This window comes from Strix aluco, chromosome 17, assembly GCF_031877795.1.
Source record: "Strix aluco isolate bStrAlu1 chromosome 17, bStrAlu1.hap1, whole genome shotgun sequence".
NCBI lineage: Eukaryota > Metazoa > Chordata > Aves > Strigiformes > Strigidae > Strix > Strix aluco.
The window spans coordinates 10467109-10486098 of NC_133947.1; the positions used below are offsets into that span (position 1 = coordinate 10467109).

Sequence of the window (18990 nt, forward strand, 5' to 3'; positions counted from 1 at the left end):
GAAGTACAGACAATAAGAACTGAAGTTTTTGCATTCTGTTTCTACTTTAAAACAGATTGCAGAAACAACAGATTTCATAACACATACCAAATACCAAAAAGCTTTACTCGGAGATTTAGTTTGTGCACAGTAAATTGCACAAAATTTCCTACCTTCCCCCTCTTCTATCATAGCTCTTGGTTGAGATAAAGCAAAGCACTGCATTGTTTCATATCTTTGACGTATATCCTGATGGCTGCCTACATCTTCCAAAAGATCATGAGAGGTTTTCACCATCATCCGGCAATTGAATGTATGACTCTTCTGTCTAGGTGTTTCATTGGTCCAAGCAACTCCATTAACTTAAAAGAACACAGCAAGAATTTATAAAGATTTTCACACAAAATAAATCCGTATCTGATTTTTCTTAATTTAGATACCTTGTTCCTAGATTAGAGAGATTAAAGAATATTTTAAGATGCTTTCTCAATATACCACCAGTTTTATATGTTTGTATAAATAGTAGTATTTACAACCAAGTATAAAAACCTCTTTCCGTTACTTGACACTTTCAGTCACTTGAAAGAGAGCTGAAAAATCATTCACATACCTAAAAAACAAGCAATTCCCACAGCTAGTCTCGTGGCATTAGGAAACATGTTCCTTTAGCATCCTTGTTTTAAGTTATAGTTCAGCAAATTTCAAAAACTAAAGCACAGTGTGTATTTCCAGCACATTTACATCTGATAGTATGCTTTAGTAAGAACCTGGTCATATTTTTCAAGATTAACGTATTTTTGTAGTTAAGAACTCTTTGTAGAAGTAATCTGTTTTGAAAGATTATCCATTATGGGTTGTTTTTTTCTTCTGTGATTGCTTTCAAATAGCCTAGTAACAGTGTAGTAAGTCAACTTTTTTTACCTGAAGATTTAGGTAAGTTTTTAAGAAAGTCCTTCCGGTCTTCTTCATGCAAGATACCGTAGACACTTGTATTAACCAAATCTTCTTGTTTATATTGCAGATATTGTGTGACATTTTCTGACACAAATACTATGTTCCCATCTCGATTTACAACAAACAGGAAACCGTCCAATGCCTAAGTATTAACATGACAATATATCATATAAGACACGCTGCCTAATTCTGAACGTAATTTAGCTTAAAAAGTATGTGGGTGATAAATGTCAAGTTACAATACATGCATTTCTTTTCAAGGGTAGAGCTGAATTTTTAAGTTTTTCTCTGAGGAAAATTGTGTCTCATAAGGAATGATTTCAATATTAAAAATTAATCTGTTCATTTGTTATTGCATTGAGATCTTTCACAGTGATAACCAGCCTTCTTGTTTCATTCTTGCTTTATTTGAACACAAGATAATGAATTTGTAACATTATTTCAATAGCTGTCAAATTGAAACAAGACGACATTCAGTAGAAACAGGTAGTAAGACATGAACATGAAGTCATTTCCACCAGCAAGTGAAGAGATAAGAGGGTCTATCCATATCTTAATATACTGTATTTGCTGAAGTGAAAGAAGAAAAAAATAATCAATAGCTATGTAAAACAATTAAGATTCCAAAGTGCTTTTTAATGGACTTGTAAATATGGGATTGGTTTTCTAGGCATAAAGAAAAGGTATCTTCCATTTACTTTTTTTTTAACAATTATTTTTAGGTTATTTTACTTCACAATTCAGAAATACAAACCCTAATACACATCACAAAACTCTAGTCTTTGTGAAACCTCATCCATTTATTTTAATGGCTGTCCCCTAAAAAAAAGCAAACTATTCCTTGCACTACTAAGCACTGCTTTAGCAGTATTTTGCTAATGACTGCTGGAGAAAGTAAAGCACAAGAATAAGAGAGAAAGAAAAATGTTACTCTTCTCTTTCCTTCTACAGAGGATTTCAGCAAAATTAAGAAGACATCACAGAGTTTATTCCTGACCCTTTAAAACATACTTCTGTATAGCCCTTGCATACCCTTTATTACTATAGGATTACAGGCTTTACTGCAGTATTTTCACCTGCCTTAAGTACTTGTTTCCATAGGGATTTACTAGGACCTAATTTGTACTTGCCTGTAATAAAAGAGGTCCCAATGAATCTTTATCAATAACTCCTTGACCCGTAGAAGACACATCAGCTTTCTGAACATCATCATCATTAGAAACGGCTTTTCCTGAAATCCAAAGATACATTTCAGTAAAGCAACATTTCACATGAAGACCACATTTAAATACTACAAGCCAGATTCTAGGAATCATGTGAATAAAGGAAAAAAAAAAGCACAAGTGAGAAAGAGAGAAGGTCTCATATATCGTTAGTTGCTTAAGACTAGAAAAAATGTCACAGCTACATAATGCCAAACATAAATTGACTTGACAGTTAAAGTTGAGAAGATCAACTTCTTTTGTGAACGGTATTTTTTCTGCTGGTTTTGGGATCATCTGTCTGACGAATGCCTGCTGAACCTTTCAATGGCCATTAAACACACTTGTTATACACATCTCTTCCTTGTGGTTTTATTTTGATCATCTCATCATCACTGGTCACAGTCTTCAGATGCCATCACCATTGTTCTACAAAAAGGCTTTGACTCAGGTCAAACTGTATATGTATGTATACGTGTGTGTGTGTGTGTGTGTGTCTATAATAAAATAGTATTTTAAGAATCAAAATATCCTAAATAAATTGATTGCAGGGGAAGCTGGAATGGCAATCCAGACCAGGCAGCAGAATTACAGAAAACAAACTATAAACTTTGTTCTGTGGTATTTGCTAAGCAGACCACAAGGGGAGTACAACATCCATGGGGATTATCACATACTCAACTCTATAATGAAACAGAATGATTACATTAGAATACACTAGATTACACTAGAAAACCTTAAAAACAGACGTAAAGATGAATTTTTAGAATTGTTTTAACATGTCTTCAAAAGGTGTGGCAATTTACCATGACAGGTAAAATATACACCATAGCACACTTGATTTTTTTAATACTTTGCTGCCAAAGGAAATATGTACGCGTGGCAGGCTACAGTCATTGTGGGGTGGAGATGGGGGCAGGGTGGCGTTTTAAAAAAATATATATATACACACACACCCCTCACTATACATTAAAAAAAGGTTTTGCATATACCTGTCCATTAAAAAAAATACCACACCACTTAGGTTTACCCTAGCTGACAAAAATTAGCAAGATTTGATGCACTGTTTTCTCCTTTGTGGACTTGACTATATTCTCAGTACAGACAACTGTGCTATTTAATTATTTGATCTCAAGCTAAATGTATTTTAAATACATTGGAGTCCCATACTTCACCATCTAGGAAGCATGTCTTAAACAGCACAAGAACACAAAGCAAAGTCCATAAAAACATAATAGGAAAAAATAGCAATAAAAATAAATATATCTGATTGGAGGTGTGCCCCATAAGTAGGTGGTTTTTACAAAATTGATTTCAAAGCATTCAACTCCCTTTAAGCATTAAGTCCCTTGAAGTGAAAGACAACCGTCTGTATTCTTCACACCAGTAGGTATTTGGTATATCGTACCAGCAGATGGTACAGTACTATTTGCTTTTAGCTTGTCTGGAGACTAGCTTAAGCTTTCCTAGTATTTTCAGGAAACTGATACAAAAGGCCATACAAAGTTTTAAAGTCCTGATTCCCAATAAAAAGTGATGGAAAATACTTGCTTACTTTTAAACAAAAAAATATTTAAGGCATATTCAAGTTTTAGTTCAAGTCAAAGTCTGAAGACTTTCTTAGTTACATGTTATTGTAAAAAACACTACTAAATTTCCCAAGTAACTACAGCTTTGGAAAAGAAAATTAAATTATTCATTTTGGCTTAGCAGGGAACTGTACCTTGCTCTTTTATCTGTCGAATCTGTCTCACGGTTTCTTTTAAAATAGCACATTTATCTGGTTTGACATTGAAATTGTCAATGTCACTCAGATTAGCAGATATCAGTTCAGCCAGTTCTTCAATGTATTTGCTTTCCTGCTCACGCCGACGCTTCTCACCACTGCAGGTCAGACTAGGAACCAAAAACATAATTTCATATACTTACATACCATCATATACAAAAGCTGTGCTCATTCTGTGAACTTCAACGTACTTCATGTAACACCTACCTATTAAACTTAGGTAGTAGTTATTCTTCCAGCAAACATGATGTTTATTGTTACATTGTTGTTTGGTTTTTGGTGGGTTTTTTTTCAGAATTTTAAGTACAAATTTATCTTAAGAGGATATGAGAAAGCTATTCATCCACAAAAATCCTCCTGTGATTACTCTTCTATCATCAAATTTAATTAAAATAACCTGGTATAAAATTGTAACACTCATACAGAAAATATATTTTAACCTTAAATGTTACGTTAGGTTTGTTTATCATTTATTAGACAAATTAAATAGACTTTTAACATTCTATGGAATCCCTTTGGTTTGCTTGTTACAAGATGCCTACAGAAGGTGATACCTCAGAAATTTCTAGGCATCAGGACAAAAATGCCATCTCAATATCCAGAAAAAGTAGAATGTCAGATAAAGTGTCTCTGAAATTCCTTTTCCTACAGAGATTAATGTGCTAAATAAAGACACTATCTACAGCCTAAATCAACAGAGAACAGTGTCATACACAGAGTATGCCAAGAATAGGAAAAGGAAGACTCAGGAGAAAGGGAAAGGGCAAGAATAATCATACTAAGGGGATCAAAAGAGAATGAATATTCTTTAAGAAGAAACAAGTGAAAGAGTTAGGAAAGTATGCATGGACCAACACTGGAGAAAACAAATACATGACAAAGCAGGGCCTTGAAAGATAAAGAAAGCTAATGAAGGGTGTCAAACTGAAAAACAGAATTCTTGAATGGACAGGCAGACATTGAAGAAAAGGGAAAGAGAAACCGGAATGGAGAACACTCACAAAGAGATACTGGGATATGGTGGGAGAATCCGAGGATATCATACACAATCTATTGTGTGATGGAGTAATTGGCACAGGACAGTGGGGACATACATAAAAGGGAGAAATATGACCACACACGATGCCTGGTATTTAGGTGAAAGTGAAGACAAATTTAATAAACTTTAATACTCTGTGGGAACAAGAACATGAAAGGATAGCACAGAACACTTAACGTAGTGGAAAGCAACAAAGTTGATGGGGGACAGAAAACCAAGTCCCTCAGATAACTATCTCTGGCAGAGTTGAGTGAGGGGCAGGAAGACAGCATAGAACACCAGAATTTGAAATGAACTTGCAAAGAACTAGTCTGGAGCCACGGAAGTAAAAAAAAAAATGCTCAACCTATTCCAATATTCTGTGCTGACCATACACACCTGAAATGAGGCCTGTCAAATCAATTACCAGATATAAGATGCTACCTTTGAAATTTCTGTGAAGCAAGAAGTTTTTCTTCTTTTGCCTTGCAATCACAGCTTCAAAGAGTAATTCCTTATACGTTCACTCTATTAAGATTTCCACAGGAGTCTAATTACAGAGCACAGTTCATCAGCTTTGGCATATCTACACATAATAGTAAAGTTGTGTATCTTCACAACAGAAGCTGGCCTAGATTATTTTTCAGCTGAACAAAATGATTAGTTAGAAATGACTTGAAATTGCAATGAAAACTTGAAAAATATTTTTAAAAACTCATTTAAAAAAAAAAAGAGGAAGGTCTATATAAACCTACCTTGCACCTGGTGTATCACAGGGCAATGGCTTGCGCTTCCTTGACTCATTGGTCAAGCTATCCAAGGAGTTTTCTCCTAATCCACTCATCTTGACCATGCATCAGCACCTAAAAGCAATAAAATAAGAATTGTGAAGGAACCTCTCAAAGTAATAATTCAAAATACAGAGACCTTACCCAGATAAGTTTTATTTTTATCAGATTCATGAGTATTTTTACTGAAAATCCATATATCTTTTGACTATTAAAAAAACCAGTATCTGGTTATCATTTTTTTTTTAAATCTATTTTGCATTTTGGCAAAATATAGGTTTAAAACTTTATATCAATGTTAGCAAAAATAAATGTAAAAAATGCATTTAATTTGATTCAGAGATGTTTAAAATTTTGCACCATAGTACTGGGACCACTATATAGCTCCAATTTGTCTGAAAATAAAAAATGTTCAGTGTTTTAATAAGTTTAGATAACTTCAAAAGAAAGTGGTAAACTAATATGTTATGCCAACATGTAGTTAAACACTAAGGATAAAGTTAGGTACCATTAAAGAGAAAGGCAAGTGATACTCCAAGGCAATGAATGATGGGCACCAGAGCTCTGAAAATACAGAAATGTTGAATAAAGTTTCCTTTATGCTCCTTTCTTCTCTTCATGTAATTTAACCACTGCAGCCACAAATAACTGTCATCCTTAGGAGTACATCAGTGGGCTTAAATGAGAGTTTCACACCTGGCTCTATGAACTACTACTACCATCTCTAACTCAACAGGTTACTATAGTTTTAACTTCATATCTCCTGCTAAATCTTCTAAAATGAACAGTTTTCTAAAACTTTGAGGCAAAGACTTCTGAACTCTTTCAACTCTATTGCTTCTGCAGCAAAGATTGGGCCATAACTTAATAAAATAATAAGTTGCTTTTGTTAAAATCTAGTTATGTTAAATAAGCCTTGCACATTATGTATCCATGACACTCATCTCCCCTCACTCTCAAGAGTAAAATGGAACACAGTGACAGAGGAGAGAAGATACCTATACCAGATGCTACAATCAATGACATGCTGAGGGAGGAAAAAAAGCTGTTTAATGGATCTATGCTATTTATCTAGCCAGGCTATTTTAGAACATAATTAGAACTGTAATATAATCTAATACTTTGTATTTGGGTTTTTGTACCACAATGACAAGACATCTGGGCAGTTAGAAGTTTATCATTATTTTATCCATTTTAAAGAAACTTCCAAATTAAATGTAAACTTAATTTTCTGCAATCTAGTGCAGACTGCAGTTCTTTACCCCATATAGCAACTGGTCCTTAAACATCTAAGACAGTTATACTTGTTAGTGGAGAGAAACTTTTCCATAACATACAACCAAGACAACCAAGAAACTAATAAATCTTTCAGAAAAAAGGAAGTTCTTTAAGGATCTCCACAAGCAAAATGCACCACTACTACAGTTATTTAAAAAAAACTGGCTTAGGATGACCAAATCTCTGGGAGTCAGTGATCACATATCACAAGGACAAGGAACTGATACACACACTTTCATCTAAATTAAGTTTATGTTAACTTGGGGAGGATGGTAGCCAACTGACTCAAAGCAGCTCTGCAGAACAGGATCTGAGCACCCTGGTAAACAAAAAGGTAGTTAAACACAAGTCAGCAGTGCACCCTTGCAGCGAGCCAACCCCTCAGAAAGGCACCTAGCCAGCTAAGTGCGTCCTGGACAAGACATCTAAAGAAAAGAGAAGTGTGTGTATTACTTCTGATGTACTAACCTTGACTGATTGGGTTTTTTGCTTAGTGATTTTTTTGTGTTAATAAAAAAATAATACTGCTGTAGTTCTTTCTAAAGTCTAAACTGCAAGGGCAAAGACACACAAGATCATACTTGCATGAAGCAGCATGGGGATTGCTTGCAATAGCTGATATTGTTATTGCAGGATGTTAGCTACGGGTAGAGAATTTAAAAGGACATTCTTCCTACAGCAGTACAAACCTCTGAAAGCTAGACAGGACAGAGGACTGCTGGCTGTACTGAGGAGCAGACACTGGATTACTCTGGCATGTGTACAAAGCTCAGAAGTAGAACGGCATCTCTTTAAAGCACAAGTTCTCTTTGCAGCTAAGCAAATCATAGAACGGTTTGGGTTGGAAGGGACCTTAAAGATCACCCAGTTCTAACCCCTCTGCCATGGGCAGGGACACCTTCCACTAGCCCAGGTTGCTCAAAGCCCCATCCAACCTGACCTTGAACACTTCCAGGGAGGGGGCAGCCACAACCTCCCTGGGCAACCTGTGCCAGTGTCTCACCACCCTCACAGTAAAGAATTTCTTCCTTCTACCTACTCTAAATCTGCCCTGTTTCAGTTTAAAACTGTTACCCCTCATCCTATCCCTCACTCTCTGATAAGGAGTCCCTCCCCACCTTTCCTGTAGCCCCCTTTAAGGCCACTAGAAGGTCTCCCTGGAGCCTTCTCTTCTCCAAGCTGAACACCCCCAACTCTCTCAGCCTGTCCTCATAAGGGAGGTGCTCCAGCCCCTGATCATCTTCATGACCTCCTCTGGACCCACTCAAGCAAGTCCATGTGCTCCTTATGCTGGGGGCCCCAGAGCTGGACACAGCACTGGTGGGGGGTGGGGTGGGGGTGTGGGGGTGTCGGGTCTCACAAGAGCAGAATAGAAGAGAAGAATCCCCTCCTTCGACCTGCTGGCCACACTGCTCTTGATGCAGCCCAGGACACGGTTGGCTTTCTGGGCTGCAAGTGCACGTTGCTGGCTCATAGTCAGTTTTCCATCCACTAATACCCCCAAGTCCTTCTCCACAGGGCTGCCTGCTCTCAATCCACTCTTTGCCCAGCCTGTAACTGTGCTTGGGATTGCCCCGACCCATGGGCAGGACCTTGCCCTTGGCCTTGTTGAACTTCATGAGGTTTGCACGTCCCACCTCTCCAGCCTGTCCAGGTCCCTCTGGATAGCACATCCCTTCCCTCCAGCGTGTCGACGGCACACACAGCTCAGCGTCGTCAGCGAACTTGCTGTGGGTGCACTCAATCCCTCTGTCCATGTCACCAACAAAGATATCAAACAACGCCGGTCCCAACACCAACCCCTGAGGAACGCCACTCGTCACTGCTCTCCACTTAGACATGGAAATGCTGACCACAACTCTTTGAGTGCACCCATCCAGCCAATTCCTTATCCACCAAGTGGTCCGTCCGTCAAATCCGTGTCTCTCCAACTTAGAGACAAGGATGTTGTGCAGGACAGTGCCAAATGCTTTGCACAAGTCCAGGTAGATGACATCAGTTGCTCTTCACTTATCCGCCAACACTTTAACCCCATCATGGAAGGCCACCAAATGTGTCAGACACAATTTGCCCTTAGTGAAGTCATATTGGCTATCACCAATCACCTCCTTATTTTCCATGTGCCTGAACAGTTTCCAGGAGGATCTGCTCCATGATCTTGCCAGGCACAGAGGTGAGACTGACTGGCCTGTAGTTCCCAGTCTTCCTTTTTTTCCCCCCTTTTTAAAAACAGGTGTTATGTTTCCCCTTTTCCAGTCAGCAGAAACTTCACTAGACTGCCATGACTTCTCAAATATGAAGGATAGCGGCTAAGCCGCTTCATCAACCTGTTCCCTGAGGACACACAGATGCATCTCATTAGGTCCCATGCACTTGTACACCTTCAGGTTCCTTAGATGGTCTTGAACTTGATCCTCTCCTACAGTGCATGGTTTTTCACTCTTCCAGTGCCTGCCTTTGCCTTCTGCATCTTGGGTGGTGTGGCTGGAGCCCTTGCCAGTGAAGACTGAGGCAAAAAAGTCATTGAGTACCTCAGCTTTCTCCATATCCTGGGTAACCAGGTCTCCCATTGACTTCTGGAGAGGGCTCACATTTTCCCTAGTCTTCCTTAATGTTACAATGCTTAACATAAAATTGTATTCATAACCAATCCTCATCCCAGTCGGTAGGGATTAGGAGAGGAAGGATAATATACTTTTTACATCACAATAACATTAAAAACAACAGTAAAACATAACCTGGCATTTGAAATAAACAATTACAAAAGATGCCTTAACTCCGTAATTATGGTCATGGACTGCACAGAGAAGTTGGTTTTACAACTAAATATTTGATTAAAAAACCAGGATGAACAAGACAAAACCTAATATACAGAGAGATGGAAGAGCAAGCCTGAAGACTCTTATCCAATCATATGTTCCTCCAGGGCAAAAACCTCTCAAATACATGTATAGTGGCCCACCTTATGTGATTCAAGAAAAATATACTGTTATGCCACTAGATGACAGCATAGCACTGAACAACTGTAGGGATATTTTCAAATAAGCAGCTGAATGAAAAACTATTCATCTGAACAAGTAAGCAGTTTCAAAAAGATATTATAGAAAAAGGGTATGATCATGCAAAAAGCAGCTGATTATCTGAGGCTGACACTCAGCAGAACATATGACTCATAAGGTCTTATGCCTACAGACCTCACAGCTAAGGCTGAGTCCTGAGAGTCATTCTGTAGGTGACACACACACACACTCCAGGATTTGTGCTTCACCCCCTGTAACTGCATTCACAGGCAGAGTATAGAGCTGCAGGCTTAAGAGCTACTGTGGAAAGAGAAAGGAAGAGCTTAAAATACAAGACTTAAGGATAGCTCAGGAAGGGTGTGGGCACAGCAAGTATGTCAGAAGCTGAGAATAAATTCTATTTAAGAGGAGGAAAGATTTAAAATACATTAAATAGTTGAAAACTGGAGCTAGGACAGACATTTCACCAGAACTTAATTTTACAGGTAACAGGGTTGCATTAAATGATTTAGAACGGCAACGTCATTTCTGGTTTAACATCTACCTGTACTGACAGGTAACTTGCAATATGATCAAACAGAAAAACATAATTATTACATTTTGTCTCAGAAACATGATACATATCAGAGAATACAACCCTTCTCCTGTTTAAGAAAGCCTTTCAGTGTCTAAATATAGAAGCCTGGAGAAGGAAGGAAAAAATAGGTAATTCGTGTAGGCTGTTTCCCTACTATTCACCAAAGTACAGGCCTGAAGCTGCAGAACTCCTGCACATGTATTTTCCTTTCCCTAAGAGTATCGTTACAAGCTGGGAAGGCATGTAATGCCTAAAACAACGTTGTAACTGTTTAGCTAAGGAAATCACAGAAGCTGCTTCCCAATACAGATGCATTTACAGTACAAATTGTTAACAGTCAAACTAATTTCCCTGCTACAGGAAATATTCATAAAAGAAGCTATTATTCAGTGAGTTAATAATGACAGAATCACCAGTTTAAAAGCGCCAGGTGTTATATTTATTCATTGAATATGAACCTGTAATTTCTAATGGGCTAAAAAGGTTTTCCAAAGAGAAATCTTTGGGTGGTTTGGGGAGTTTTTGCAAGTTAATCATTTCAAAAGACAGGTCCAAAACACAGCTTCCAAAAGTTAAAACTTCTAAGCATTTTTACTGCTGAAAGCAAAAAGTTTAACACAGCCATCTTTGTAAACTTACTTTGAGCTAACAGGCAACAGCATTATTTCTGGCTCATGAACCTATAATGCTGGCTAGAAAGACTCCTCTGCTGGTTATACTGCACAGTATTATCCACCTAAGTGAGGCATTTTTTGAAGAAAATTATTACACAGTGAAATTCTATTATTAGCATAAGTAAGTAAATCTAAAAGCTAGCTTAAATTGATTCAATGAATAGCTCGGTTACTACATAAAACCAGTCAAATATAAGAAATTATGTTAAATTTTAGAGAAGTCTGAATTATCCAAAACACAGGAATGATAATCTTCTGTCACAGAATATCATTCTTATTCAGAATAATGGAAATACAGATATGACAGCACCCACTCCCATGAAAAGTCTGACGATTGTTCTCTTTCTTCAAGGTTGCATGTACAAGCTCAAGAAGTGGATGGCAAACCTAACTGCATAGAAGGATAACTAACAGTTGGACTGCATTATGAACTTCAGCTATCAATACATACGATTATGTACTTTTTAATGAAATTTGTATGCATGTATTTGCTTAAAATGCAAGAAGCTACAGCAGATGGATTACATATAAGGATGAAGAAATGCTGAACATAAATTCTATCCAGTGATAAAAAATTAGATTTTTCTAAAATTTATCTGTTCCTAGTTTATATAATTTATAGAATTTCTTGGGATTGCCAAATTTTAAAGCCAGGTACTTAATGAACAATAATTCCTATGCATATAATAATATTTAAATATTTGCTAGTCTGATGTCATCAGTGCCAGCAACTACTTTTAATTTCTAAATGGAACTACCCATGTTACACCACTGTATTGGAATACTTTGTCATTTTCATCAAACATTTTATTAAATAGAAGCATTTTATGCTACACTCCATTTAGCTACTGAAAACAAATGACAAAGCCACACTTTGTTCTGTCCAATATGATTTTCCAAAAGTTATTTGGAAAAACAAATCCCTAGCTCTTGCCAAATAATGTAGAAAGTTATGCATTTGTAAGAAATAGAGAATGTTAAAGTTGAATAGAAGCAAGTATGTCCAGAGGCCTCCAAAGTTTATAGTTAAAGCAAACCTGAGACAAAACAAGATGATGTAAGAGATGGTTCAAAGTCTTCTAAGCAAGACATTGTTTAATTCCATTGGTTGCAGCAGTAATGAACCACTATATATTGATGTTCCTAACCCCACCAGTGGAGTGGAACCAAAGGCAGCAATATTTGCAGAAAAAGTCCAAAAATGTCATGATTATTTGCAAATACTAAATTTGATTTATCTTTTCAGATATCATCCTAAATTTTCCAAAATTTTTCTCACTTATCAAAAAGGGGAAACAAGAAAACAAAAAATAAAGACCTTTTTGCTCATCAGTAAGCACATTGAAAAAACATTTGTCCTTCTTAATAAGGCGCATATGTAATATATACTTTTCACATGTCATGTCCCTTCATTTCTCAGTGAAAACCATAGATAGATTGTTAAAAGGCCACTGGTTTTTGCATGTGACAGGTAAAACAAGTTCTAGTAATTATTAATCCATCCATTGCTCTATATGTACAGTCTTACAAAAAACCCCCATATTAAAGAAACCATCAGCATTTAGGACCAGCATTTTTCAACCTGCCAGGGTTTCAATATTTTGACAGGATAAAAAAAATTATCTTCTAAAATTCTGTCCTGGCCTTCCAACAAAAGGGTGCATGTGTCGACAATACAATATGTTTGAAATCAGGAAATTTCCTAAAGTTCTACAGAGCATTCAAGTCAGAAGGACACTGAGAAGTACTAAGCACAGTAAGCAGAAAGTTTTCAACTTCCCTGGTCTGTCTCGCCTCACCCTCACACAAAGTGGAAAGCTACTAACTTAACAACATCCATTAGATCACTTTCTGCTAGTTTGTCTTTCAGTGCACTGGTTTCCTTCTCCAACTCAAGCATTATTCCCTCATGCTCATGTTCTCAGTAGTTGTAGATGAAAGACCTATTCACCAAATAGGACATGGCAACTAGGAAGGTTTTGTCCAAACAGGGCCCCAAAATATAATCCATTAGATGCTTCAGATTCAGTTTTTGTATTTGCTTAGCTGAAACAGTTGACCACACTCACAGAAAAACCCACCAAAACCCAGAAAGCACAACTATACAATACTAATTTAAAACATATCCACACTATTTTTTAAAAAAATCTTATTATTTGCATAAAAACATTTTTAACACTTCTTTGGTCCCATGAAACCATCAACTCTTTCCTATACTAAATCTACATACTCATGGTATCTTTAACACTTGGAAGCTCTTCTGTCTGAGCTGATTTCTTGTTTGAAAAACTCACTAGGGAAAAAGCATAAATTGGCTCTTCGCATTCCCCAGAATAAGCCAATTATGAAGGCTTAAATCAAACCAGTCCTTTTCAATGAATCCTGAAGATGGTCTGGAATTTTTTTAGTTGTATATAATGCTAAAATATTAAATCTAAGGTCTTGGTTTTTAGAAAGGAGGATAAGTCACACTTTTTTAAGATGCAAATTGTAATAAATTAACTGGTTTATGCTAAGAGAAGACCCAAATATTTACATTTTGATATAAATAAAACTAGAGGACATTCTACTCAGCAACTCTGTATTCCTAGTGAAAATTTGTTATTTCAAACTTACATTTCCCTCAAATACACAAATATAAAAAGTATAATAGCTCTCGAGTGAAACTTCTGATTCAAAATATTCTTGAAACTATGCAAAGATTCTTTTAACTGACCACAGAAACAACTGATGTTTTCATTTACATAGATAGGAATCCACAAGAAAACTAACCTAGAAAACTCACTTTCTGGCAGTAGTGAAGTAAGGTTTCTTCTTCCCCCCCCCCCCCTTCCTCTTTCTTCCCTTCCCCCCTTGTCTTCTTTTTAAGAACATGCTTCTTATATACTTACATGTACAATTTGTAAATTGTAGCTTTAAAAATTGTAAGGGAATAACTATTCAGGTACATACAGTCCAAATATGAAATCAGTCACTTACTTGTCCTTAGCAAACATTCAAGCACAGCATATTTTTCAGAGGACCTTCAGAATCAGAAGTCATTTTAAGTCACATCCTGAAAAACAAAAAAGGCTGTACTTTAAAAGAGTGCTTGCTTTTCAACTGTTCCATCTAATATTAATAATCTTAGCAAGAGATAAACACTCAACATTGAGATATTTTAATGTTAAATGAGTTTAAAACTCACTTATAACTGTAACTGTCATCTCTGCTATATGCTAAAGCCCAAAAGTCTGAATCTTAACACCACAAATGCCACCCAGTAAGCTAGATTTCCTTTCACATAAGAACTAAACATATTTATTTTAAATGTAATTTGTTTTACTTTGAAGCAAATAGTGAAACTGTTGTAGATGTTTGTTCTTAGTAACTGTTAAATCTTAATATCAAAAGCTGCAGCCCCAAATTAATTATTTTGTAAAGTTAGGACTGGCAAGTAAAAATTAAGTGTGTAGCCACTCTGTCAGCCTGTACATACTGCTTGGTACATAACTACTATAGCAAACTGTTTTCAGAGGTATCAACACTCAGGTTTCTGTTACTCTGTTCTTCTATGAAATTCTAGGAATGATTAATCCATATTATCATGCATTTTATACAAGGTATGATTAAGTGCACTAATTAGTGAGATTCTGGGTCTCTATAGAGAATTACACTAACTTAGAAAAAGTTTTAAACAACAGCTGTGTGATTGAATTGATTTACTGAAAACTGCTTAAAGCACTACGTAAAGCAGAGGCTGTTCAAGCTAATTAGAAAAATAAATTGCTCTTGGGAAATACTTATGAGACATTCACATGTAAGCACACACCATAGCCCTATCCAAAATCAAGAGTTTCATAATTGATACTTCTACCCAGACTACTTAATAGGTAATCACTAGCAGGCAGGTAAAGGAGTTTTATTCAAGTAGCTCATTTCTTAAGAAATTAAACTGAAGCTTTTCATATCAACTGGTTGCATATGCATTCATCTGCTGTTTTAACCATCCCTTTGACAATACTGATTGTAGCTTTATTTATATGAACTGGAATTACCAATTAGAAGGTTGATTGACAATGTGGTCACGTAAGAGTAAGCATCAAGAGTAAATTGTCTCCTAATTAAAGACTTTTATAACACCATTTTATGCTAAATCAACCTCTGCTAATCACCAAAACCAGAACAAAAGCACACAAAAAATAGAAGAAAAAAAATCTAAGAATTCTTAAGATGCATTATCAGAAACATTTGGACATCATGGAAAATTAAACCTTCAGCTGTTCATTTCTGTAAAAATGTTAAACCTGACCTATACTACACTCAATGATAGCTTGCGATCTAGCTTCCCTGGGATGGTCTTACACCCAACAAAGGCTTGTTTCTGATGTCTCCAGAAATTCAGTCAGAACTTATGAAACAAAAAGGTAGCATAAATTACATTCACCACTCTGTTTGAGGTGCAGGGTTTTTTTCCTCAAATTTCTACAACAGCTTGGTAAACCAACGAAAACACCTGTGCAAGAACAGAAGCAGTTCAACAGAATCACAAACAAGAGTCTCACTGAAAAGCTGACCTATGCAGGAGAAATGAACAGCACAAAATCACTTGAAGGTGGGAGATTCAATACCCACAAGTATCAAAAGGATTCTGTATGACTGGAAAGGCAAGGGAAAAGAGAAGAATCCTGAAAATGTATTAAATTGAAGACCACATAAAAATCTTAACACTATTTAAATGAGTTTTATAATATTCCCTTTATATTCCTCTCAAGTAAATAGTCATTACATGGATGTCAATATCTGAGCTATTTAAACAGAAGATGGAATACAACTTCTCAAAGTATACCGCAGTGAAGTAACTAAAACATAACCTTCTGAATAATCTGAAGGTTCTTGAAGGGTTAAAAAAGGATCTAGAGCAGCAATTGCTATAATTTGGTCTAGCCAAGCATACAGAGCATGATCCTATGAGAACTGTCAACTGGCAGGGCAACCTAGACAAATATTCTAAAATTCTGTTCTATAGACCAGGATGAAATTAAACCAATCTGAAGTAGGGATGAAAACCCTACCCAGTAAAGCAAAAAGTTAACACCAAATATGCTACAGTAAAATTTTGCCATATATCAAAAATAGATTAGACCTCAAGTTACTACCCCTACAAATAAAACAGAATATTACAATTCTATAATCTGTCATTACATTATCATCTACGACATTTAAATGAAAAAGTAAAATACATCCCTCTTAATAATACTTGGTCTTTTCCTGCTAACGAAAGCCCTAACTCTTACATGTTGAAAGTTGACCATTCAACTCCGTTATCCCAGCTCTAAACCAACATGTTTCCTCTTCCGAGTACAGAGATAATAGCCAGCTTCTCACTTTTTAAATACAAAAAATGTATTATTTCAACATCGCTTTGTGTTCTGCTTCACATGAATTAGTTTAGATTATTAGAGTGCCGGTATCAAGGCACAGTCATGCACTAAGCAATTCCAGTCTCAGAGCCAGTATTCTAAAAAGGTTGGCATTTGGGGCCGTGCCGTCAGCTTCTCCATCAGCTCTCCCACACCGGTATCACTTTTAACACGTGAGCACGCTGTTTCCTGTCTAAAAACTGCTCAACCAAAAAACAAGAGTGCTTGCACAAAAACATCGTTTGGCATGTTTTGATCTCAATGAGCTCAACGTAGTGACCTTTGATTTCTCCACTTTCAGTTTACACCATATAGAAACTAGGCACCCAATACAGCCTCGCTACCAACTTTAAGCGTACACATGGTTCAGTTTTCGATCCAATTTTTAAAAAACATAAAAGAAAGAAGATTACATTACTGTTTGGATGGGACAGCTAAGTGACAAGCCATATTGTTGCCTGTGGCACAGACAACAACAACATGACAGAGAACTAAAGTTACACTGCTTTTAAGGTTAAAAATATACATATATATGCATATTCAAATGTGTCAGATATGGTAAACGCAATGGTTGCTTTTTGAAAGAAGACATAAAAAGGATTCTACCTGCAATCCTCCTTAAATGTCTTAGAGATAATTAACGTGCCTTTTTGAAGGGCAGTATATTGCATTTAATTTCTTTTTTAAACTACAGTACATAAAAAAAGCCATATTTTTAAAGTTCCGGGGGAGGAAAAAAATGCAGCAGATAAAAAATGCCACTGAACCTTAACTAAAGCTTTGTGAACCTGAAAGTTCAATGTAACAAACTACCGAAACAGATAATGAGACTCAAGTACACTGAGTTAATAAAGAGGTTTTGGTGTACTGTATTTTTGCTAAAAAGTCTTCATTTATCTTTTAAAATTAAAGCAGCTATACTTACATTATGAAGCAAACAGCAAATTATATTGTTAGTTGTACTGATACATCATTATCCTAATCTACCATTTCCATCAATAACTAATAAAATACTCTTCCAAAACATAAGCATTTGGACCATTCTCACTCTTCTTTTTTTTCCCCACTCCCTCAGCCAAAAAGGTCATTTACTAGATAATAAATAACTGACTCAGACAAGAGACTTCACTGAATCAGGGCTGTCAATTTAAAAAAAAAAAAAAAAGCAGCCATTTATAATCTGGTAGCCAGTGAAGCACACCTTGCTGCAACATGTTAAATAATCTTAACTCAGCACACATCCTTTTTATATTATAGGGAGACTATAATTTTTCAGGTCTTGTCAGGTTTCATTTACCAATTCCCCTGCAGTGTTTAGTAAGCACTGTGCACTCCTCGGCTATTTTTCAGACATGACAATTAACTTGAGCCTTGTTCACTTTGCATATATTAAAATGACAGGACACTTTCAGTTAAAGGATGGTCAGAGGTGGAGCACACTCGGAGCACGTCTCCTGTTCCTGTGATAAATAATGTGTGCGCTCTATTTTTGGAATGTCATTACTTGTTAATTTGTTTCCTATATGTCCCTGTTTGCTAGTCACAGCAATAGATATAGAACCCGGTTACAACAACAAAATGCAGGAAAGATAAAAGGGGAGCTCCAGTGAACTCAGTTATAAAAAAAGACTACTCTTTATCCTTATGCCTTCACCATACACTGCCAAACACTTGTAAAAATTTCTCACCTGTCAGGTTCTGCACAAAGCACTGTGGTAAAGCAGTTAGTGCATCTCATCATGGGTCCAAAGACATGTGAGCCACATTCTAGACTCAGAACAACCGCTGCCCTCGTAACCCAGCTGTGAAAAGATATCGAACTTACTTGGCTAGATGTGTTTGTCAGGACACAGCCCCTGTACGTAAAAGGCAGTTGGGGCGTGATGCAGCCACACCACCTACTCGCATGACACTGGCAACAAGAACTGGTATGCTCAAACACAGCAGGCTAAAAAATATTGAAGGTGGCCTGTAATCTTGACTAATTTTCAAGTCACTGTACTGGAAGACGTAATTTGGGCTTTCAATACAGCTGATGGCATCAGTCGGGTGCTTTTAGAATATATTTAGAATGTTTTTAACATAGGTAAGTCCTTACAGACTTAGGTCTGGAAGGGTTAGTAAATAGGTATGTAATAAACAATTAAAAATTTAATAAATATATATAGAAAGAAAAAATCCCTAGCTCAAATACCACAAAAAGAAACAGTATGTGATACCTGAATTACTATAATGGGACATAGTAACTACTTAACTGGTAAGAAACCACAGAACACCACCCTTCTTTTCTGTACATCCAGGCACTTCAACAG

General features: G+C 36.5%; 1 protein-coding gene across 4 annotated transcripts in view; it reads right to left on the reverse strand.

Moving 5' to 3' along the window:
• NCOA3 (nuclear receptor coactivator 3) overlaps window positions 1-18990 on the reverse strand; it is an 86652-nt gene that overhangs the window by 19102 nt on the left and 48560 nt on the right. For all 4 annotated transcript variants that reach the window (XM_074843443.1, XM_074843442.1, XM_074843441.1 and 1 more), the window contains exons 3-8: window positions 14256-14331; window positions 5695-5802; window positions 3859-4031; window positions 2064-2164; window positions 901-1075; window positions 153-341 (exon numbers count right to left, since the gene is read on the reverse strand). In XM_074843443.1, coding sequence (XP_074699544.1) covers window positions 153-341; window positions 901-1075; window positions 2064-2164; window positions 3859-4031; window positions 5695-5792 — 736 coding nt within the window. In that variant the 5' untranslated portion in view covers window positions 5793-5802; window positions 14256-14331. The remainder of the gene's footprint in view (window positions 1-152; window positions 342-900; window positions 1076-2063; window positions 2165-3858; window positions 4032-5694; window positions 5803-14255; window positions 14332-18990) is intronic.